Source organism: Amborella trichopoda, chromosome 2 (assembly GCF_054954075.1).
Source record: "Amborella trichopoda isolate Santa Cruz 75 chromosome 2, AtrichopodaSantaCruz75HAP2 v2.0, whole genome shotgun sequence".
Taxonomy (NCBI): Eukaryota; Viridiplantae; Streptophyta; class Magnoliopsida; order Amborellales; family Amborellaceae; genus Amborella; species Amborella trichopoda.
Window position 1 is genome coordinate 47,470,651 of NC_142337.1, and position 25,809 is coordinate 47,496,459.

At 33.9% G+C, this 25,809-nt stretch overlaps 2 protein-coding genes across 13 annotated transcripts in view; one reads left to right on the forward strand and one right to left on the reverse strand.

The window, feature by feature from the left end:
- The first annotated feature begins 587 nt into the window (after window positions 1-587).
- Window positions 588-4,105, forward strand: LOC18426404 (uncharacterized). The gene is made up of 3 exons (XM_006833051.4): window positions 588-1,412; window positions 1,859-2,008; window positions 3,831-4,105. The coding sequence occupies exons 1-3, from the start codon at window positions 855-857 to the stop codon at window positions 3,999-4,001; spliced, it is 879 nt and encodes a 292-aa protein (XP_006833114.1). The 5' UTR covers window positions 588-854; the 3' UTR covers window positions 4,002-4,105.
- A 17,319-nt stretch (window positions 4,106-21,424) lies between these two features.
- Window positions 21,425-25,809, reverse strand: part of LOC18426405 (Met-10+ like family protein) — a 52,362-nt gene continuing 47,977 nt past the window's right edge. For 5 of the 12 annotated variants that reach the window (XM_020662519.2, XM_020662518.2, XM_006833052.4 and 2 more), the window contains 4 exons: window positions 24,185-24,327; window positions 22,779-22,890; window positions 22,340-22,452; window positions 21,425-22,060 (listed from right to left, as the gene is read on the reverse strand). In XM_020662519.2, the coding sequence (XP_020518178.1) occupies window positions 21,914-22,060; window positions 22,340-22,452; window positions 22,779-22,890; window positions 24,185-24,327 (515 nt within the window). In that variant the 3' untranslated portion in view covers window positions 21,425-21,913. Of the gene's footprint in view, window positions 22,061-22,339; window positions 22,453-22,778; window positions 22,891-24,184; window positions 24,328-25,809 lie in introns of those variants that run through there. The other 7 variants (XM_088858349.1, XM_088858348.1, XM_020662520.2 and 4 more) reach the window with 3 other exon arrangements.

The window sequence follows — 25,809 nt, forward strand, 5'->3', positions numbered from 1 at the left end:
TTATGTGGGCTCAGAAGATCTAACTGTCCAGTAAATAATAGTCTTACAAAAGAAAAGTAAAATTTATCGTTCAAAGGTTTTTTTTAAAAAATATAAGTTTTAGTTTTTAAAATTTAATTACTTTTATAAATTAATAATCTCCATGTTAAAATATTATACGTTTCCAAAAAACTAGCATCAAATGTATTTGAAAAATAAATTATTAATCCGTATTTTTACATGTTAGTATGTGAACTCATAGAGATCGTGTATATAAAATTATTTATTCTTAATACAAAGAGATCAACATCGAATAGCTAAAGATAATTATAACCTCCCCCTCGTAGAATAAATATTCTTTTTATACAAAATCCCTTTTGTTCACAAAGTTGAAAGATTTTCTCAAGACCCTCATTTGTTTAATGTACTAATCTCACCTAAATACAATTTTCTTAAATCCAACTCAGACAAGAAAATCTCTTAAAATACCTAAGGATTAACAAGAAATCAGGGGCCGCAGAGCGATTAAAAATGATTGAGAGGTTAGGATCTTCACGTCATTTACGTGAATTCTAGGGCTAACTTTGCCAGCAATTTAGAAACGAAAAAGAAGACGCCGGGCACCAGTGACTTCGAGAGGTGGTGCATGGCACGTGCGAGGAGTGCGTCTTCTTCAAAGCATTTCTAGATAGAAAGAGAGAGTGTGTGGGTTATATATAAATCCATCTCTCTGGAACCAGAGCAACATTTCTGGTTGCTCTTTGGCCCAAGCAGACAGACAGAAAAGGAGTGCTTCTTGAAATCTCCCTAAAACCCTCTCAGTTCGCCATTGAAGACATTCAAAACCCATTCACTGTATTCTTGTCTGCGAATTAATGGCCACTACTCTTCTCCTGTGGTCCCCCTCCGGTTCTCCACCACCTGATGACCAAACCAACGACCAAGATCAAGAGAACCAGCCCGACCAAGGCAGATCTAGAGGGAGAAAGTCCAAGATCAACGCCTCTGGTTCTTCCCAGAAGAAGGTGCCTCAGCGGGGGTTAGGCGTGGCTCAGCTCGAGCGGCTCAGGCTTCAGGAGCAAAGGAGAAAGCAAGCGGACTCCGAGCAAGCCTCGCCGTTCCCCGCTTTTCCTGGTAACGTTTCTTTCATTGAGCGTCATAACGCCGTTAATTTCCCAAATAGGCTGGCTCCCATGAGTTGCGGTGGCTTGACGGAGCGTCACATGGCGTTAACCGACGTAGTTCAGAGGTACAGGCTGCGAAACGGCATGAGGCCCGGGGTGACGGAGCCGTTTGGGAGTGAGAGGGTCCCCGTTAACGATATGAGGTTCCATAACCCCACTCCGTTTAGGAGCGAGAGTATCAGGTTGAAAGAGCTCTCTTCAAACCAAAGTCCTGTGTGCTGGTCTGATCAGTGTGAATACTGCCTCAAGGTACTCTCTCTCTCTCTCTCTCTCTCTCTCTCTCTCTCTCTCTAGGTTTATCATTCTTCTTTCTTTGCATGTGTGTTTTCTTCTTTTTGTGCAAACACTTGAGTATATGGACACTGCTTAAAAGTAGACTGGGGGGACTTTGAAGCTAAATCTTTTGTCTTTGTGCTTCTCTTGAAATGATTTTCTTGGTGTTCTTTCTTTGTCTGTATGTTTACTTTGAATAAAAATCGTGTATGTATGGTTTCCTGGCCATGGATTCTCATTTCCATGCGTTTATTTATGTATCTTTTTTTTCTTTGAAACATGTTCTCAGCGTTCATACATTCACCTTTGCAAACGTTTAGAGAGAGAGAGAGAGAGAGAGAAATAATATGTTTCAGAGAGAGATTTTAGGTACATTTTCATGGGCATATATATAGTGAGTGAATGAATTGCCACGATTGCAGAGGAAGCGGGAGTTTTATGGGATAAATATGGGTGCGGCGTCAAAAGAAGGATGCGATTTTCTTGGGCTGGCTCTCTGGAACGCCAAAAACGTTGAGGGTGAGGCCGCAAGAGATATAATGCATGTCCACACTGGAATGGCCATTCATGAGGTAACTACCTTGTCCCATTACTTTTTTGTGACTCTCTCTCTCTTCCTCGTTCTCTCTCCAAACGCCTGAAAGGAACACATCAAACCCGAAGCACAACGCATTATTTGTTTCCCAAACACATTACGTCGTGTTTTTTCGATTTATTCTTCAAATACTGTAGATTTTCAAACACCAAATGCGCCGATATGCTCACACGAGCCGCATGATGACTCTTTTGGACGGCTCAGATTGTTCGCTGCATTGGCATTATTAGTCTTCATATTTGAAGGACAGTGTCCTCCTTTCCTTTTAAATGTTTTTCTTTAAAACTTGTTTGCACCTTCTTATTGCTTCTTACTTTCTCTGACCAAAACTGACACATACTTAGTATCACTACTGTCTCAATGAATAAATAAAAATATTTCACCCAGTTCACTGTACTTCGAAAATCAGAATCCCCAACATATTAAATTCAGGTTTCTGTTTATGTGAATACAGATTGGGGAACGCACTGTCTTTGTAAACATTTCCTTGTCCCATGCTATAAATAAATTCATGACTTTACACTCCGGGATCGGTATCAGGAGATTCAGCACCACCAAACTAAATTTAAAAAAAGAAAGAATATAAATGCACTGCTTTTGTATGTAAATGACTTTAAAAAAATGAAAGTTGTGAGGGAGGGCTCAAATGAACCCTAGCCAGCCCTTAGATTAGATGGTAGTCCTTTTACAAATCGAAAATGCAGTGTACCGAGTCCTTAATCACCAGTTTACCATTTGGGTGCGGTTTGTATTAGATGCCCACTTTATACTATATAATGGAGGTGCTAGGTTTCCATAAGGTTGGAACCTTAAACAATCCAACTAAAGTGCACCTTCAAATTTTATCATAATATATAAATGTGATATAAAATATTATTAGGATTATCTCAAATTTTAGTTTTATATCTAATTATAAAATTTTAAATTTTTAAAATGGTTAAAATCAAGTAGATCTAGAACATATGAAAATCTTGAAAATGGATGGTGTAGATCTAGAAACATATGAAAATCTTGAAATAGTAAGATGCACTATTTTTGAGATTCAAAATATTTTTATTTTTCATAGTCATACATCTCGATGATCAAGCACAAGGTTTTTCAACATTAATACAGGCCTTTTCGATGGATTTTTAAGGTGCATCTGTAGTTCTACACTTTAAGGTTGTAACCTTATATAAACTTTTGCAACCTTATATAAACTTTTTTCTTTATAAAATATGTTAGATTTAGGACTTGAAAATCTTTTTTTTTTTTTTTACATCTCTACATTTAGAACCTTATATAAACTTATTCTTTTATAAAATGTATTAGATTTAGGACTTCAAAATTTTTTTTTTTTTTTTTTTGTTACATCTCTACATTTGGAAGACGAGATGATCAATTGGAAGGTTTTTCAAACACTCTTTTATAGTTGCTTTTAGAGATGTACCTTACTTTCAATAGGACAATGTTGCAACCCAATATAGACTTTTCCATCATATGGTAGTGCAAACAAGTTTTTATTGCTGTAGTACCCTATATCTGTATTTATAATTTTATATACTCAACCGCTAAGCAGCCGATTGTTTGGTGGAGTACCGACCGTATTTGTGCATGATACCGTATCTCTGTGGTTTCATTTTCACAAAGCTTGCGGCTGGTCGACAAGTCGAATACAAGAGGACTGCTTTATACATAAATAAGGAAATACATGCAAAAAGAATGCGACTGAAAAAGCTGCCAAATTGTAGAGAGAGAGAAGAGAGAGAGAGAGAGAGAGAGATTGAAATTTGTGATATTGAAATTTGTGGTTATTATAGGGAGGGGAGACTGTTACGTTGCAAAGGAGCAGGGGAAGAGAGTTAATGGAGTATGACTTTTTGGGTGGTGATGCTCCATTAAGAGGAGGAGATGGCAGCAGCTCATATGAACCGCCTTACCCTGAACCCTCTTCCTCCTTCCTCGACTTGTCTCTCAAGCTATCCACTTGACTCTCTCTCTCTAGACCTCTCTTTGACAGAATGTATGAGAGAATTTTTGAACTCTCTCTCTCTCTCTCTCTCTCTCTCTCTTTATATGCAACCAATCCTTCAAATCTGCTGGTTTGTTGGTACTCTCTCTCACTCTGCAACCCATCTTACAAATCTGCTGGTTTGAAAGGTACTTTTATCTTTCGTTTTTATTTAGTTCCAATGAGACATCTGAATGTTAAGGAAAAAGAAATTGCTGATCCAATGAGATGACCACCTTCTGATTCGCTGAAAAAAGAGCTATCAATTGTGAATATGCTACATTTCCATTAAATTTTCCATGGACTCTTTTGGCTCTCTCTCTCTCTCTGCGCTTTGTAGGACCAGAAAATAGAATCGCCCCATGCAACTAGCTTAGAGTTAGAGATAGGAGTATAACATAAATAATTCGCAAAATGTGCTATAATATTGTAGATATGATTTTCTGATCTCTTTTCCACGAGAAATTCCCGAAATTTCCCTTGATAGTAACTAGATATAGGGTATCTTTATCAAGGAAAGCTAAGCCAAAAGAACCAACTAAGTCTAGGCTTTCATTCTGGTCTAACACTTTCGTAAACCGTTTACTATTTCAAAAACGAGTATGGGTCAGTATGTTCCCGTTAAACGACCCATAAATACATAAATAAAAAAAAAGAAAAAAAAATTGTTAACGAAAGCTTCTTCGTAAAAATATACCAAAGTTTTACAATATTCATTTTTCATAAAAAGGTTATGACTTTTCCCTCCTCAATCCCTATTGCGAACCACGTAGGAAAATTGTTTCATATTCGTTAGACCGCATTTCTACTAGTGCGCATCCATCTTAAAGATGTAAAGATGGATGAAAATAGGTGTTCCATCATCTAAACATTACGGTCTAAATATTTTCTTATTAGAATTATTATTTCGAGTTTCTAAAACTTAATCTTTATGTTCACGATCTCCATGTCAGAGATTACGTGTCCTTAAAAATTAAGTCTGAAAATCTATCTCAAAAATATATTTATTAAAAGGCCCCACATTTCTATATATGTGGGCTTCGCCGCATAAAAATTGGGTCTTTAACCAAATCCTTGAAACTTTAAAATCTGCACCCTAAAATCCATCTCAAAAATAGATTTATTAACATACTCCTATTTTTATATATGGAGTCTTGGCCGCATAGAAACTGGGTCTTTTACCAAATTATTGGAACTTTAAAATAAGTATATATAAAAAGGTTTTATAGGGAACTAAAATATAACCATTTGTTCAATAAATGTAAATAGAGGAACGTTTAGAAAGAGTGCGGTTTCTATAGAGCCAAGGCTCTAAACAATCAAATTAGAGCCTACTGTCGAGAAATGTGGTTACGCTACTAGAAATCTTTGTGATAGCCTTAAAATATATTTTCATATTTATTTATAAAGTTCAAAGCTTTAAAAATATTGTGGGTCGATATATCTATGAAAACTTGAAAATCTTGAAAATTGGTAGTCTAAAAATATATTACAAAATATACTATTTTTAAAACTTGAAATCCATTTGTTTTCCTCATATCCATGCATATTGATGTGGAGATGATCACTTTGAAGATATTTGACTTTTTGAGGTAGGATGAAATTTGATTGTTTAGAGCCTCGGCTCCATATAAACGTTTCTCATGTAGAACTGGGGTCGGGTTCGAGTAATTAGCCGCTGACGTTTGGCAGCACTATATTTCAAGTTCAGTTCCTATCGAACTAAAAAAAAACCAAAATAATGGGGGATTTCGTTGGCCATGCTGGTAAATTTCAAAAGGAGGCAAATTATAAGCCATATTCAGAATGACTGTAAACATGAAATAAAAATCCTTGGAGAATCCCATTCTTTTAAACAATAGAACATAGAAGTGTGTATTCTTGATTCATTTGAGATTTAAGTGACATGCAATATTTTATGATACGTGCTGAATGTAAGTTGTAATGAAACAAGTGTTGTAGAGATAAAGGCCACCGTGCCATTATAGAGAGAGAAAGGAAATGGAGAGAGTTTTAGAGAGAGAAAAAAATCGTGTGTAACCAGCCCGTTGAGGCCAAACATAACATACATGGTTCTGATAATTTTGTCTGGATGGCATCGCATTTTTCCACTATAAATAGGGCCATTTCAGGATAACAAATGGGGAGAAATAGGGAGAGGTTTCTTAGATTTTAACCAAATTCATGATTTATCTTCCGAGCCCTAGACACCCTAACCCTAGCCATCGAACTTAAAATTTAAGTAACAAATGCCTTAAACGTTTCCTTGCAACTAATGGTCACTAGCTATTAAAGCTCATAGAAAACTTCAATCGAACCTATTCCTATGTTCAAATGGCTAAACATAGACACGTGTGTTTGGGGTTAGACCGTGTGTCAACACCTGATGGATATCGACATGTGTATCGATACTTTTGGACATGTATACAAAATCTCTATTAAGTCTCCACTACCGTGTCTCCGAGACTTTTCTTTTTTATTTATTTTTTTGACAAATAAAATCTCTTGAAGAGACCTATAAGCTTTTACCAATACACTATTTGCGTAATAATAAAAAAATATAACACTCTATTCTTCAATGAAGAGTATTTTATTTTAAAAGTAAACAATATTTTAGAATAAGATAAGTACTTTAAAATGAAAAATAACAAATATCTCTACTTGTTAATTAGGGCTTCCATTAGTCAATGTTTTTATAAATAAAAAATACTTTATGAGGTTTTTCCATTCCCAACTTGTTTCTTTCTCTCCAAATCGTAGACCACTCTCTTCTCTCTCTCCAAATCAAATCGACCAATGCGTTCTCCCTCTCTAAGCTATTGACTATCGGATATTTATCTCAGTTTCGTAACTGTCCTCCCTTCCTTTCTCATTTACCTTGTGCTATGTAAGTTTTTTAGTTTTTCTTAATTTTTCTTTGCTATTAAAAACATGGATTATGTTGTACCTTTTCTTTTTGTAGCAATTTCTTATTACTAATTTTGAGAGCTTGGACCTTTTCCATAGAAAGTATTGTACTTTTACTTGATAGAAATTAATGATTTTAGTACTTTTTTTTTAAAAAGTATAAAACTTGTCCATGTCTCAACTTTTAACACTAAATTTTATAGCACTCCTAGAATTTTTTGTTTGTATAAATGATTTTTTAGTACTTTGTAATATTGTAGAACTTGCCGTCTTGTATTTAATATTATTTAAATTTTATAAAATTTTGTTTTATCCATTGCTTGTCTTTATCTCAAATTTTGATATCATTATTTTTCTTCTTATACGTTTGTCTTATACATTGAAATACTTGACCTTATCTTACTCATTCTATACAAAATTGTAAGGGGGAGGCTTATTTATTTATCTATTAACATTGTAACTTGTTATGTTTTGTTTTAAGTTCTATTAAATCTGTTTACTTTTGAAAAATATTATCGTATGCCATATTTTGGTGTACTATTTCTTTAAAGACCGGTTTTAAAAACTTTCTGGTGGCATATAGTTTTGCTATATTTTGGTGTACTATTTCTTTATAGACCTAGGGTTTTAAAAACTTTTTGGTGGCATATAGTTTTCTAAAAGATATATCTTATAACCCCTGATCCTAATTTACCCCTTTTGATTATTCACTTTTTTACCCAAACAAAAACTAAAACAACACCGCAATCTGTCTATAAAACCTCTCACTATCCATAGTTATTTCTCTCTCTCTCCATAATGCCTCTCTCTGTATACACTCTCTCCTACATAGAGAGAGAAATAAAGACTTATAGAGAGAAATGTTGAGTAGACATATCGAGGTATCTTTTTAATTTTTGTTTGGGCAAAAAACAAGTAGTCAAAAAGGATAATTAGGTCTAGAGAGTTAGAAGATATATTTTTTAGAAAACCTATACCGTCAGAAAGTTTTTAAAACCTCGGGTCTATTCGAAATGGTACACCAAAATAGGGTATATGGAGACATTTTTTCCATTTAGTTTTTACAAATAAAAGGTTTATGGTCAGTTTGGATGCATCCAAAATTGCAATATTTTCCAATGACAAGAAAAAAAAGATTGAGATAGCATATAAGAAGCATTTTGATAACCCATTAGATTTTATTCCCCAACAAAACAGGTTAGACTCAAATTTTTTCGCCCTCTAAATCTCACTTACAAAAGCCTCTCTGATCTTGGAGCTCTTTCCTTCTCTCATCTTCAACTATGCAGATTTTTTTCCTCTTTCCTTCTCTCATTTTCAACTATGCAGATTTTTTTCGCTTTCCTCTTTGCGCCTTTCCCCCAAACCTTTCCGCTCTGAGTCGCACTTACAAAAGCCTCTCTCCCACTCTTATGCAGGTCTCATTCGACTTTTTCTCTCTCTAAAAATGACCATTTCCATCTTTCTCTCTCTAAAAATTTAGGATTTTACTCGATATCTCTAGTAACTATGATTTTTCAGAACTTGAGAGTGGAATTTTTCTCTGTAACATAGAGTTTCTCTATCTAAAGTTAATGGAGTGGTTTTCTTTCCTTCTCTCATCTTCAACTATGCAGATCCCATTTTTTAGTAAGTTCGACTTTCTCTCTCTAAAAAAAGAACCTTTCCATGTTTCTCTCTCTAAAAATTTAGGGTTTTACTCGATATCTCTAGGAACTATGATTCTTCAGGTCTTGAGAGTGGAGTTTTTCTTTATAAAATAGAATTTCTCCATGTAAATTTAATGGAGTGGTTTTCTGAGTATACAGAGGGAGATGTTTTACAACCTCAAAACATTTACAGAGGAAAGTTTGTAAAGGATGTCTCACCTTTTTGCCCATCCATCAAGTTACACTCTCTCTAATAATAATAATAATATTGAACTTCTCCGTGCACCTGCTTTTTTAGAGCTTTTTTAGGTTTTCTGGAGTTCTTCCCATTCTGTTTGTCTCTTATATCTATAGGAATAATCTACAGATCTAGAGAGAGAGGAATCAATATAATTAAATTATGAAATTGTGTATATTGGGTTTGAGCCGATTTCATTAAATTTTCATATTTCGAGTTATTTTTCTGCTATATTCGACTGCTCTATCGAGATCATTGGTCAAAACGTTTTTATGTAATGAGAAAAATAAAAAAAAATACGCATTTAGAATTTATTGCAACGCATCCAAACAGACATATCTGGCAAATAAAATTTTTTTCTTATATTTTAATAGATATCCAAACAGTCTACCAACATAATAAAATAAAAAAATAATGTTTCTCAATTAAGGAGGAAAAAAATTGCATTTTTTTTCAATGTGAATATTTTTTTCTTTGACATCCTTAATGGTCTTGAAATAAAAAATAATTGTACCTGAAGTTAAATGGATTTATTCTCTTAGTTAGGATTTCTCTCACTAGCCATATTAATGAATGGTTGAGAGGGTTGACATTTGATTTCCCCGTATCCAAAATAGCACAACATAATAAAAAAAACACCCATTTTATTTATTACAATACTTAAGTGCCAGTTTGGATGTATCCAAAATTGGAATATTTTTGGATTGCAATCCAAAAATCTTGTGAAAGCGAATTTGAACCCTTTGGATAACCATACAATTTTGCTAGATTTTTAGATTGAAAGAAAAAATACTATTGTATCAAGGCCAAAGTTATTGTTCAAAAACATTTAAGTTAGACTTGAATTTTTTTGGATGAAAGTGTCGCCTTCTCTCACCCAGTGCAAACCCCACACCCAGCTTTCTAGCTATTTACCATGATCCAACTCTCTTGCTCTCTCTCATTGCAAACGAAAACCCAACTCTATATAGCACCCTGCTACCCAACTTTCTCGTTGTCTCTATCTCTCTAAAAAGCTCCTTTAGTGTTGCTAATGGTTTAGTGGCACCAAGCATCTGTATAGACTTGAGTCTATGATTGATTCAGGGTCTCCATCTTTTGAAATGCCTGTTCAACGGTTCTTCTGATTCAACCTCCATATCTCCTTCGATTAATAATCAGAGTCCACACATTTCCTCACAAAAGCCATGAAAGCAGAAACCTTAGTTTTTCAGCAAAAAAAAAAAATAATAAAGTACTTTGCAGAGAGCCCCAATGTTCATAAAAAATAACACAAACCCCAAATTTACAGAGACGAACAAGTTCTCACAAAAAACCCTACGGTTCATCAGAATCAAAGGAAACTCGACATTAGGAGCGAAGAAAAGCTTAATACATTGAACCAAAATATGCAGAGGGAGAAAAGAGATCAGGAGAGGTACGATGGGAGGAGGGAGAGACCATTTGGTGAAGCTAGGGATTTATGACAAAGTAATACAAATCCATAGTGGGGCCTAAAATAAAATACTTGTGTAACCCAAACGACTTTTATAAGAATAAAAAAAAAAGGCTTTGTATTTTTTTCAATTGGCATTTGAAAAATTTGCAATTTTTATGAATAACAAATTCTTTTTATTTGACATCCAAACTGGTCTTAAATGTTATTAGGTATCACAAAGTTTAATTTTGTTTATGTTGTTTTTATGAAAATTATATACAATAGAATTTTTTATGTAATAGTCCAAGTATTTTGAGAAAAGAAAAAAGAGCGTGTTTATTGTGACCTTCAAAATATTTTAGAAATGGCCGATTTGTCATAGAAGGAATTTTTTCTTTCCTTTTATTTTTTGTTTGTTTGTTTTGTTTTATTTCATGAGTTTTCCTACGCAATATAAAATTTACCAATGAATAATACTCGGCAAGCTAATCGCGTCTTAGAGAGATAAATAGAAATCGAGAAGGAAATCGCAAGTAGAATGAACAAAAGTGCGGATCTGAATATTCCGGCACGAACCCACAAGCAAAGAAGAAGAAAAATACCCACAAAGGGCTCTCTCTCTACAAAAGAACTTTCTTTTTCATTGAATCAAAATCAATTTCTCATTTACAATAGTATGCTTCCTTCTTATTAAAGGCTTTCGTACTTCACCAAAGGATCATCCTTCTTAAAAAAAAAAACGTCAAAGCTTATTTTAAAAAACCAACCGTTATAAAAATAACCAAAAAGATAAACTAAAACCTATTTATCCCTCCTAAAAGGAAATGACCTATTCACATTGATCTTAACATTAAGCTCATTATTTAGGAGGCAAATCTATCTAAAATCACCCCCTCCTAAAAAGATAACTCTTACCAAAATATATATCTCCTCAGCTAGATCTCCTAAGCTCAAAAAGATAAAACTCCTTAAATACCCAAAGTTGTTTCTCCTAAAAGTTAACATCTTCTCTCCTATTTCCTATTATCCATTTGACATCCATATTTATATTTAAAAGATAGACTTTCCTACGATAAGAAAAAAGATATTTTCTAGAACAAAAAACAATATCCTAAAAATAAAAAACTAACATCCTATTAAAAAAAAGTTGCAACCTTAAATCCTAAAATTCATAATATTCCTCAAATTAACCCCAATAAAAAAATAACAAGTCTATCCACATCTTTAAAAATAAAATTAGTAAAATTAAAATTTTGCAGCAACCAGATATTGATATGCATCATTCTCCCCTGGTTGGAGAAAACTCATCCTCGAGTTTTAAAATGCGTTAAGATTAAATTTTCTTCGCATCATTCTTCAATCTAAATATTGCAAATATGATTTTGAGACATGTGGGTTATTGCACAGATCAAAAAATAATAATTGTACATTGAAAATGAAAAAACTTTAAGAAAAAATTCGTTGTATGTCGATTTTTCAGCCACATAAACTTGCTGAAATTTCTCAAATTTTTCCTTATAGCACACCACCTATGCTCCTTTTAGTTGAGCATTAGATTCAATGGTTAAACCAATTTCACCTTCTGATTCTCCTTTGAGGTCATCCTCTTTCTCTTAGGTCATCCTCTTTCTCTTCCTCAAATATTTTCATAGGCTCGATTTCTTGCTTCTTCATCTCTCCGTTGATAAAAAAATTAGATATCAATGTTTCCTCAATGATAACTTCTCTCCTTTGATCATGCTCTTCATCAAATATAGGATCTTCATAAAAAATAAGATCACTTTTGAATGATAAGTCTGATTAAAAATAGAAACATATTGGTTCTTCATCAAACTTCACTAGATCACACTCCTAACCATGATGAACAAGATCACTTTCCCTACTATGAGGCTCTCAATACAGAGCATACGTATGGAATGGGTTTCTCGAAAATAGTACCTAACTCACTACTATTATCAGAGTGTGTCGGGACTAGTTTTTGTTCCAAGCGCAGAGTCAACCCCTTTACTTGCGTTCTCAAAATTTTGTTTTGTATCTCTCGAAGAGCTAGGAGGTTTCGTCCTCGTTGGATGGGTTGAGTCCCGATACCCAACCATTGATCTTATCCACGAGCCATGATGCATATCGATAAACACTACGATCTACAAGAATAGAATGTGCTATGATATCCTTGAAGTAATATAAAATTTAACGACGAATAACTCCAGGCAAAATAACCGTATTTTACAGATAAATAAAAATTGAGAAGAAAATTATAAGCAAAAAGAACAAATGTTTGGATTCAAGTATACCGGCACGTGCCCATAAACAAAAGTGAAGAAAAAACACCACAAATGGCTCTCATACACACTCTCTCTCTATGAAGGAACTTACTATTTCATTCAAATAAAGTCAATTTCCCATTTACAGTAGCGTGCTTCCTTTTTATAAAAGGATTTCGTATACGATCATCCTTCCTAACAAAAAACGTCAAGGTTTATCATAAAAAAACCAATCTTTTTAAAAATCACGAAAAAAAAAAAAAAAAAAAAACACTAAAACCGATGTGTCCCTCCTAAACAGAAATGACCTATTCGCGTCACTTTCTTTTCACCTTGATCTTAACATTAAGCCCATTATTTAAAAGGCTAATCTATCCAAAACCACCCTTTCCTGAAAAGATAACTCTTATCAAAATATAGATCTCCTAAGCTTAAAAAGATAAGCTCTTCCTACACGTAAACACCCAAAAGTTGTTCTACCTAAAAGTTCACGTCTTCTCCTCTATTTCCTATTACCTATTCCATTTGACATGTAAATATCCAAAGTTGTTTGACGTGAACTTTTACATGTAAATATCCAAAGTTGTTCCTCCTAAAAGTTAACGTTTTTCCTCTATTTCCAATGACCCATTCCATATCCTTAATTAAAAGATAGACTTTCCTAACATTAAAAAAAAAAAAAAATATTTCCTAAAAATAAAAGACGAGCTTCCTATAAAAACACAAAATTGGAACATTAAATCCTAAAATTTATAATATTTATCAAATCAACCCTAATAAAAAAATAACAAGTCATCTCAAAAATAAAATTAATAAAAATCAAATTAAAATATTTTGTTGCAACCAAATATTAATCTCCATCATTTTCCTTGCATATAATATATTGGATATCGGTTAATCGTTCTATAACTGTTTTTCTTAGGTAAATCTTCCTTTACGTATCTATTCAATAAACTCGAGTTAGTTATCATAAACTTATAGTCGTATAACATCACGAGGTTATTAAATATTTTAGGATATATCCTGCTTTGTCATGGCTTCTATGACTCTTCCAGCTCTTCATATTAATATCGGTGAAAAGGAAAAACAGTCAACTGGCGGCAGTAATGAAGACCAATATTTCCCTTTATGAAAAATTGTTGAGAAGCAAGCAAAGATTACGGGGAGAGGAAATTGGGAATTCAAGTGTCCCCATTATATGGGCCAATAGAAAGGATCATATACTAAGTTCAAAGCTCATCTTTTGGAATTAAAAAATGTCCAGGCGTTGATGATAACATGGAAAAAGAATTTCATATGATGCAAAGAAGTCGAAAGCCGCAAGTTCCATTACCAAGTGTCGATAGTTCTGGAATTAGGTTGAGAAAGGGTGATATGTCATTCAATATTTTGGTAGGTGATAAACTCGATCATTGCATGTGTTTTCATCTTATTTGCTGGTTACAATAATTTAGAAGGATATGTACCTCCAACTGCAAATAGGTTAAGGACAACATTGTTAGAGGAAGAGAAAAATAATGTGGAAAAAGTTTGGTTCCATTAAAGTACAGTTGGGATGGGGTGTTAGTGATGGATGGACTGACATTGGTCATAGGCCTATACTATATTTTATGGCATCTTCCACATTTGGGCCTGCATTTTTGAAACCAGTACATGCATCAGATGAGTACAAAAATGCTGATTGTATGGAAAAACTAATTTTAATACCATTCACGACGTGGGGCCCTAAAATGTGATATTGTAAGGCTGTAGGACTTCAGGTTGCAGGTATTCATCATAATATTTTTTGGACCCCTTCTGCTGTTCATACTTTAAATCTGGCGTTGAAAATATTTGCTACCCAAAGGAAGATGGTAAAGAAGGTAATGGTGAAGTGTGGTCAATCATACACATGGATTGTCCATTTTTAGCAAGTATTGACCACTCAGGCTACTTAGTGTGGCGGAGACTCGATTTGCTTCAAATATTGTTATGATAAAAAGAATAAGGGAGGTCTTATCTGCTCTAGTGCACATGGTAATTGATGATGATTGGGCCCTTTGTAAAACAGAGAACATTATAGATTCAAGATACATTCAAACTTTTCTTCTTGATGAATTATGGTGGCAAAAGATTAATTGTTTCTTATCATGGACGAATCCCATAGATGATATGTGTTGAAGTTGCAAAATCAGAAATAGAGAAGGGAAGAGAAATAAATCAACCCAACATATACGTAGTTCGGCAACTACATCCATGGGGTAAACCAATATCTCATTCATAAGGATTACTCTAGTTTACCGCAGATTTATAGAGTTACAACTCTTGTCGTCTAGGAAACAAATCTCATTACCATTGTAATCCCAAAAAACAGGGGTAAACCAATATCTCATTTGTAAAGATTACTCTGGTTTACCGGATATTTATAGAGTTACAACTCTTGCCGTTTAGGAAACAAATGCCATTACCATTGTAATCCCAAAAAACAGGGTGCTCAATAAAATCAATATATATCCTGAATATTTGATACCTGTCAATCAATATATCTTCAATATTTGATAACTCAATATATATATTCAATATTTGATAATGGTCAACACTCCCTCTGAAGTTGGTGTGTAGATATCAATGCAGCCCAACTTGGTACTTTGTCTTTGCAATAGCTTTGGTAACCATGTCTGTAAGTTGGTTTTCACTTTGAACATAAGGAGTACTAATAATTTTGTAGTGAACATTTTCTCTCACAAAATGACAATCAACTTCTGTGCTTGGTTCTTTCATGAAAAACTAGATTGGAGGTTATATGCATAGCTGCTTGATTATCATAAAACATCTCCATTTGATTGATCGTTGGGAACCCTATATCTCAAAGTAGGTATTTTAGCTATATCAATTCACTTGTAGTTAAAGTCATAGCTCCATATTTGGCCTCTGTACTAATTTCTTGCTTTTCCAAGTAACCAAGTTTTCTCCTACTAGTGTACAATAGCCAGTAGTAGACCTCTTGTGAATTGGACTACCTGTCCAATCAACATTAGATTAACCAATAATAGTAGTGTGACTATTCGGTTCCAACCAAACACCTCAGCCAGGTGATGACTTAAGATATCTGAGAATCCCATCGACAATCTCCATATGGCATAATCTAGAGGCATACATAAATTGGCTCACAAGACAAACCGCATACATTATATCTTGTCGTGTCACAATCAAATAAATTAATCGGCCCACATCTTCAACAGGTTTACCATTTGTTGAATTAAATTTACAATTAATATCAACAAGAGTGTGAACGGATTTAACTCTCAGTTTCTTTCAATTGATCTAATGCATATTTCCTTTGAGAAATGAAAAATCACTTTTTTTAATGTGCTACTTCAATACTGAGAAAATATTATAGTTGACCAATATCTTTTATGTCAAATTTCTTGTGAAGATAATTTTTAATTTTCATAATATTTTCTTTATCAGTACCTATAATGATAATATTGTCAACATAAATGAATACAACTGTTGTACCTGAAGTTTCCCTTTTTGTGAACATCGAAGAATCATCTAAACTTCTAAGAAACCAAACACTCATCAAGGATGTGCTGAGTTTGGCATACCATGCGTAAGGTGATTGTTTAATTCCATACAAAGTTTTCTTTAATTTGCATACAAGGCCTTCCTCCTTTTCATTAGAATGGCTTGGAGAAAGACTTATATAGATTTCTTCTTCAAGGCCACTATGTAAGAAAGTATTTTTAATATTCATCTGATGTAGAAACCACCCACAATTAACTGTAATAGACGAAAGAACACGAACAATATTCATCTTGGCAATTGGTGCAAAAGTTTATTTATAACCGAATCCATAAGTTTGGGTACATCCTTTGGCCACCAACCTGACCTTATGTCTCTCAACAAACCCATCACTAGGGTATTTAATTTTGTAAACACATTTACATCCAACAACTTTCTTCCGTTTAGGTAGCTTGACAATGTCTTAAGAATGGTTCTTGTCAGGTGCTTGAAATTCCTCTTTCATAACCTTCCTTTACATAAGTTGAAAAATAATATTGTGAAAATTGGTTGGCTCAAATAAAACTCAAAAAAACAAACGAGTCAGGAGAGATATTTTCATCTGATATATGACTTTGAACAGGATAAAAAACTGCATGATAAGTATAAAAATCTTGAAGTTTAGAGGAATATTGAGAGATACAAGAAGACCTACGCAAAGGGGGATCAGGTGGGGCCATGGCCATGGCGGAGTCTTTTTCTTCTAAACCAGTATGGTGAGTTTTAGAGGTATCTTCAACTTCGGTTTGATCATCATGACTTGTTTCGGCTGTGTTGGATACATCACTATTACTAATATTAGGCAAGGGCAAACGACCTCTTGAACATTCCACCTGAGTCTTATTTTCCAAACCACTCTCCAATGTGTCATGAAAATAGAATTATGTTTCAACAAATTGAACATCTCTGAAAACATGCATTTTTTTTATTGTGGGATTATAACATTTGTATCCTTTTTTAATAGAGAAGTATCCGAAAATGATACATCTACTGGAATGCTTATCAAGCTTATCTTGGTTGTGCCTAGCCACATAAATATAAGACATACATCTAAATCTCGCAAATAGAACAAATCAATTTTTCTATTTTTCAAACTTTCAAGGGGAGATTTATTTTTAAGAATTTTACTTGGAAGTCTGTTAATCAAATAGCAAGTAGTTAAAACTACTTCTAACCAATAAATTTTTAGAACATGCATCTGAAACATCAAAGACCTTGTAGTTTCCAAAATGTGTCTATTTTTCATTTTAGCAACTCCATTTTGTTGAGATGTTCCAACACATGATGTTTTCCGTATAATACCAAGATTCAATAAATGCTCAGAAAAAACTTTGTTCACATACTCTGTGCCATTATTAGTCCACAGAATTCTAATCTTGCCATTGTATTGAGTGAAATTCAATTTGGAAAATTATTTGAACACATGGAAAAGTTCTATTTTTTATTTCAATAATTATACCCAAGTAGCACAAGACCAATCATCAATAAAAGTAACAAAATATTTAAAGTTGGTATAAGAATTAACTGGGGCTGGTCCCCACACATTAGAATGTATCAAATAAAATGGTTCCTTTGAACATGCACAGAAGACTGAAAAGGAAGTTTTGTCTATTTGGTAATTTACAAACTTCACAAGAATGAGAGTTTAAAGATAAAGAGGGCATTAAAAATTTTAAAACTTTATCTGAGGGGTGTCCAAATCTTCAATGCCACAATTTGTTAATATCAGAATTATCTTGACTGGCAACCAAGACCTTAGTATCCTAATTGAATAAATGTAGCCCATGAGACAATCTTCCTTCACCATTCTTCCCCGTGGCCCGATCTTGAAAAATCATAGAGTTTAGAGAAAAAATAGCATTGTAATTCATGCTCTGAGTAATTTTACTAACAGACATCAAGTTCGAAGAAATGATGGCATAAAAAGAACTTCAGAGTTTTGGGATTTTGAGAAGAAATTGGTCTTGGATAGAAATCAACCATTGGCAATAGACGCAGGGTTCACACTTTTATTATTTTTTAGGTTTGATAGATATTGTAAATTGTCAGTCATATGATCTATAGCCCCTGAGTCTATTATCCAAGAAAAAATGTCACATGAAGACATAGAAGCAAGAGGGTGACTTGTCCCCAAGAATGGAGAAGAAGGATTTTATGTGGAGGAAGAACCATTGTTGTTACTTGGTTGTCGATTATGATCACAGTTGCAGTGATTGGTTTGAGTGATTACGTTTTGAGCGATAGATCTATCGGGGTCACTACCTCTACCACTATTTTAAAGCCTTTTTGTTTCATATTTCTCATTATTAGCAACCAAGGGAGATTTTTCAATACTTTCTTCAGATGTTTCAAAACCAAGATTCATGATTTTCTTCCTAGTTTCCTTGCTTTGAATAATAACACAAACATTGCTAAATGAGGGATCATCCTTGCTTGGAGTCTTTTTCTTCCAATTAATGCACCCAAGCTTAGATTTCTGCAAAAGAGAACAAGAAACAACTTTCGACCAAGCAAGTTAATTAAATTCATTCAAATGAATAATAGTAAGTTTCATACTGAAGTTAGTTTTTTAATCTGCCATTATAAAGAAAAAAGAAGAACCATAAGAAAAAAAAAGCTGACCTAATCAGTAGCAAAAAAAACAAAGGCGACTAAAGAAATTGAGATGCCTTTATCATAATCAACCGAAGACACCAACAGGAGTCGCAGGCAGTGAGCTCAAGTAATCGGTGCCAAGGCAAGGCAGTGAGCTCAAGTGAGCTCTAATACCATGTTGAAGTTGCAATAACAGACATAGAGAAGAGAAATTAATCAACACAACATATACATGGTTCGACAATGGTACCTACATCTACGGAGAGTAAACCAATATCTCATGCGCAGGAAACAAATCTCATTACAATTGTAATCCCACAAAATAGGGCACTCAATAAAGTCAATATATATCTTGAATATTTGATAACTATCAATCAATATATATCCTCAATATTTAATTACTCAAGACAAAGGAATTTCATATGGTCGCATTAATTGTTGAGCACCTTTTCCTCGTAGATTAAGATCGCAAACAATTAATAAAAGAATGTGGGTCATTTGTTGCAAGATTAAACATTCCATAAGATTTAAAGACAAAGATATCGACCCTACCCTTGATCTGACAGAGCAATTATGGATCACAATACCCATTGCTTACAAAGCTTGCCGATAAATAGCTTTAAAAATTAAAGTTGTTCAATAATCATATCTTCAAATTTGTAAATTTTATGTATGCCTTTTACCCGTGGAAACAAATTTCTATGCAGGTTACTACAACAATCAACTCTTTCTTGCGGTGAGAGAAATTTGAGCACATTCTCTTTTATCCATTAAGTAAAGTTCAATCGTTTGCAACCATGAGCAAAAAAACCTTGTATATATTCATAGCAATCTAAGATTGCTCAGAGGCAAGATGATTATAAATCCTTTCCATGTAGATATTGAGATGTAAGCATCAATGAAGATAATATAGATGGACCTACATAAACTGACATTAAAAATATGGTGTCTCATGAACCAATCATAGAAAAGGAAAGACCTATTGAAGGTGCTAGGATGACCATGTGATTTTAGACGAATCAAATTAAGGGCCTTTTCAATAGCCACACAATAAAGTTACTACATTGAGTTAACAACCAGGTAATAGTTTGTTGTTTTTTTTTCATATTGTTATGATACAATTTGGATTGATCTATAAGAAATTTTGATAAGTACAATTCAAATTTACAGAATAAGTTTTTTTTGTATTTTCAAATTCGTTATTTTTTATTTTTAGATGCTTTATTATTGTTGTATGACATCAATTATAGTGTACATAAATGCAGATATAAACTATACAAATTTTAATGGATGAAGTTTCTATAAGGGCTAGGCGTTATGAAAACAAAATAAAACCCCACCTAAAATCTTTGTTTCAAAAGCACTTTTTGCAATGAAAATTTTCATGATAGCTCTAAAATCAATTTCCAATACCGGCAATGAAATTTGAAACTAAAAAAATGATACAAATCTTGGGAATTTATGAACATTTATTTTTAGAGCAAAATAACGGAGATAAGTTGTTACAATATACACTACTTTTAAAACTTGAAATCCTAATTTTTTTCACAACCATAATATTCAAGCCAAGATGATCGATGTAAAGATTTTCCAATATTTGAACCGCAATTTTCGATGAGTTATAAGGTGTGGCTTTACTTATTTTGATAGGGATGCAGCCCTATCAAATCATTTTTTAATTTTAATATATATATATATATGAACAATGATCTAATGCAATGCAACAATGCAATGCAACGGTTATCATAGTATAATGCAATGATACTTCTATAAAACCATGTTTGTGATATTTGTATGACCCAAAATTTTACACACATACTCTCTTCATCTCAATAATCAATGCAAAAAAAAAAAAATTGAACCCTTGATATGGTCAAAATGAATCATCTCCAAAAACGAATCTAAACCATTCATTTTGTGAATTTCAAGATCTTAGCCTTTATAAACTCAAAATCGTTTTTTTCTTTTTTAATATTGTTCATCTAATGATAATAAAACCATCCAAATAAATTGGAAATGAAAAAAATCTTTATAAATCTTAAATCTAAGCATCCCACCAAAATGAACGGTATATGTTAATCGTGCTAAAAAAATACTTTCTAAATTGTGATTTCAATTTTTTTTTTTTGTGATTATTCATTAGAATGAAAAAAGTGTATATTTCAAAGTTTGGATCAAACAATTAGCCATAAGATGGTTTTTTAAGATTGTTGCATCATATTATTATACAACAGGTGCATGAAATCATTGCCATCTATATATATATATATTATTTTATTTACTTTTATTTTTTTTAACACTCGTACAAGAAATGATAGAATTCAAAATGAATCTAATTGAAAGAATTTAGACGTGAAGACGACAAAATGAAAGAGAGTATAGTTAAATGGGCTAACCATGTGTGGCACCGACTAAATACACTACCTGATAAGTGATGCGAATTAATTCAAGTGGAAAAACCTTTAAAAAACAAAAAATAGGCCCAAAAAGATGCAGTTGAAAATGATGTGAAAAAATATAAAGACTTGTATGTAGAATATAGCCTTTAATATAACAGAATGAAAGACCATAATTCAAGTTAACCGACCCCAATTATGTTATCTATGTAACGTAAATAACATAGATATATTGGTATCTTGACTCCATCTCATGCCTCTAAACTGGACGAGTTTTTTGTATCTCAGAAGCAGGGATTGACATTCATCATTATAGTACATTCAGACTCCGACTCCGCGTGCCAGGTCCACTGGCCTGGCTTCGACTAAGAAAGGCTGTGTTTTATCATTTATTTCATTTTTCTTTGGTCATTTTCTTGCATTTCAACTATGGCTACAAATGAAAAGAACAAATGCATTTAGAAAACCAAAGGCTAGGGTTAAACCGTAAAATGAAACGGGTGGCGATGGTGACAATGTGAGACCTACGGGAACATAGCATATTCTAGGTAGCGTAGCAGGTCCCACACTCTATCCATCACCACTCATCTATTGCTTAGACAACCATTCTCTATGTGATCATATGGATCATAAACTTTCCCATCCACATAAACCCAAACCTAATTAGAGATCGAGATGTTTTTTTTTTAGGACCATTGTACTAACAACAACCATTAGCAAAATTGATATACAACTAATTTAAATAAGAATGCGGTTAGCGTGCGGGCAGTCCGCACGGCAACTCCCCATCACCACCGTCCTTTCCCAATCTCCAACAAGTTGGATGGTGGTGATGGGGAGTTACCATTCGGGTTTCTCGCATATAAGCTTTTTCCTTTAAATAAAACTAATACAATCCAACACTTGATTCCGAGAAGGCAACGCTCTTTGGGAGGACAAATGATCCGCACAGCATCCACTTCCCAGGTGCAACAAGGCGGACACGATGCATTTCCACTTCTACTCCCACCTCACTAAGTGCAATTCTTATTTTCTGCATAAGAATATAGCGATTTATTCATTGTATAGTTTATGAACAAATTATTTTACTAATGCAAATGAGAAAAATAGAGCATCACTGTTTAAAACAATTGAGGAATTTACTCATGAAAATACCTTACTAGAATTCAAGGATCCTTACTAGAATTCAAGGATCAGGTCTCCCATATTAGTGCAAGACCAAAGAAACTTGAAATTAATATCAAATGTATGAATCCCAGCATACCGATAGGTAAATAAATAACAAAAATACTAACTTTAAGAACATATATACCTGATGAAAGTCAAACTCAGGATCTTGAGCTTTGGAGAATCCGTAAACATGAATCCTTGGCAAGGGATAATCCTTAGAATTAGGTTTGTTTCGGAACAATCCTCGAAATGCATCTAGCATAAACATAAACTGGGTCTCAGGAACAAAGGAATTATCACTTTTGTGCTCTAAAAACACAGGCACATTTAAAGAAATTAGACAGGAGCATGTTTTCATTTTACTAGTATGAGAAACAATACACAAAAAAGTGCAGCTTGGGATTATCCATGGGTTAGGCATAAACTTAAAAGCTAAGATTATCAGCATATAACTACTAGCTTTCATCACTTACAAGGTGCAAGATTCAATTAGCAGATATGAATAAAGTTTGCCCACCAAAAGAACAAGGTCCTTATATAGTACAGCCTAAGAAGCAAGCAAAAGATCAGATTAAACAAACCTAGATACTCCACAGCATCTTTGGGCAAATTCATAACCACTTGGGTGATGGGTTCCAGCCTTCTACTTGACAACATGGCATTGATGAACCTCCGTCCATCCATGTTGCAAACCTAGACGTGTCATGGATGAAATCCTTAATGCATCCTCAAGAAACATTAAACATCTATTAGATAAAAACAGGACCAATGTGGTCCTGTTATTACAAAGGAAATCCTAAGCAATGACGCAATTCCATCTAAGAACATTTTAAAAATGACAATGCCATCTAAAGATAAATACCCAAAGTAACAGTCCCAACAAAATTCAGTGAAAACCACAGATGTAAAACTACAGCACTTGTGACAGCTAGCAATGCTTGTGTCAAAGTTCTGAGTCTCAGTTAATCAAAGTCTGGCCCAAGATGAATCATGCATATGACATGCTATGCCTATGCATGGCCCAAAATGTGCTTGGCTAGGCAGTGTTGACATGCCTTGCAACTCAGATGACTCAAACAATCAAAAGCAACTCAAAATGCTAGAAAGCTCAAAAGAGAAAAGGGGGTCTACATGCTTATTCGTGATATCCTTTAAACTCTTTAGGAGCTTATATTACAAAATTTAGACATAATCGTGATAATAAAAAATAACATTAATTGAAGTTAGGTTTTACAGCTCCTTTAATTTGAATTATTTTTCTTTCCTCTTTTTTTTTTTGGGAAGTTTGCCATACACAGCTGCATCAATTTCAGAAAGGGATCTATTGCCATTTACATTAGATGAATGGATATGTGGATACTATAAACAAATGAATTCAAGAATGGGCTCAAGGCTAGGTGGTCAGAGTGGTATGGTACCACAACGTGATGTCTTGAATTCTGTTCCTAGTATGAGTTGGGGACTCCTTCCCCCACTAAATTACCGCCCCCCTTCCCCCCACAAAAAAAAAAAAAACAGATGAATTTAAAAATTTTCAGTGCTGTAACATTCCCACATGTCATTCACATAACAAGATAAGGCTTAAAAAAACTCTCACCTTCAAAATTGCTTTAACACTTGTCTGTATGACTAAACGTCAGTAAGCCATGTGAACAGAGCTCTTATAAGCATCTCTGGATATGATTTTTCTATTACCATAGTTCAGTTACACAAAGAAGAAATGAACTATAGCGGTCCAGAAGTACCCTTCACATCTCATATTTTTATTTATTACATCTAGTAAAATAACCAACACTGAATAAATTGATGAAATGTTCTAGAAAGTCAGACCAAAAGAATGCTGTTGAAAGTCAAACATTTTTAGAGAACAGGATGCCTCTATATGAATGATAACAAGCTCTACAAGCTTGAAAACTATAGCGCAACAAGATTACTGGTCCAAAACATTGAATGTGAAATGGTGCATGGAATCACATTGAACACATACCTCAACTTTTCTCTCAAGTTTGTTAAGAATAGTATTCCCCTTAAGATAGTCCACTGCAGAAGGATTCAAGTCATTAGCATATACACGCTTTACAACTCTTGCTGCAGCTATGGCTATTGGACCTACTCCAGAGAAAACATCACCTGTCCAATGGGAACAAGGAGATTCAAGTACAAACAGTACACATTCAAACGTTAAGAGCCAAAGTGCAGACATTATATACTAGATGAAGATCAAAAGATAAATACAGACCACTAGTATTGATATTCAAAATGGTGTCTCATTCAGTAGCAAATCTTATCAATAACTGCTTTAGAGTACATTTTCTGAATGAGAAGTAATAGCACACCAGTCACTAGATGAAAGGCAATAAAATCTCAGCCGCAGACTCAAGCAAGCCAAAAGATCACCATAAAAGTCATATCATTATAGCATAAAGAAAGCAAGACTTTACACAATAGGTATATCTAGTGAATAATAACAATGTAAATGAGTTCTTTTCTAGGTTTGCCTCTAAAGGGAAAATTGAAAATCCTCCAAAATGCAATTTACCAAGGTTCTAAATGAGAATCAGATCGTGTCAGAAAAATAAATTAGCAGAAGCACTATCACTATTCATTTTCTTGTACAACTGTTACTGACAAGTGAAATTTTAGAAAGCATGGTAGTTTCCAGGACATAAGTACTTAATAAATTTACATCAGCATCCACAACATCCACCTATGTAAAGCTGTAAACCTTAGATGACAAACCCCAATTCAAATTAACTACAATAAAATCCAAGTAGCCATTTTCTTCTCCATCAACCAACTCATCTCAATTCGAAAATTTGCAGAAATCACCGTTCACCAAGGAAAGCATAAAGTCAATTTTCTTTTCTTTTTCTTTTTAATCTTTTAGAGGTGAAACTGTTACATCAAGTTGTTTCAAATTTAGAACACAAACTGAGCCATAATCAGTAAGCATAAGGAAGAGAGAGCAAAACATCAGCGGGGGGGGGAGTGCAACAAGAAAAATTCCATTCTACGACTGCCTGTGTGAGCTAATAAGTCAGCAATGTCATTAGCTAATTTTGAACATGCTGGTAGATAACTTGCTGACTTTGGCACGTTATCATATACCTCCTCCAAAGTGTCAGCTAGTCTCCATGGGGTGGGGGGGTTTCCACCATCCCTTCACACACAGTGAATCACATTTAAGGAGTAACCTTCAACCAGAAAAGGACCAAAGGACTGGAAAATATAACGAACCCCATGAGAAGTGCTAAGGTCTTAGCTCTATTAGCATCTCCAGTGCCCATTGGCCCTGCAAAGGCAACCTAAGTCTCTCCCTAATGTCTCTAATCTCTCCTTATAAACTCCAGGGGCCAGGGTAGCCCAAAGCTTCCTTCCATCACAATTATGCTTGAGAACCCGAACTAAAGGCTTCTTCCATGAGACATGAATCAAAAGCTCCAGCACCCAACAATTCACCACTACCTTACATCCTCTAACCAAATCCAATGCCGGAAAGCCTTAGATTTCCTTTCTGATTAGTATCCATGAAATAACCATGTCTCTAACTCAATCACCTACTGTTTTGCTCTAGAATGCTTGCCCTTAAAAATCCCCAAATCCCAGCAAACA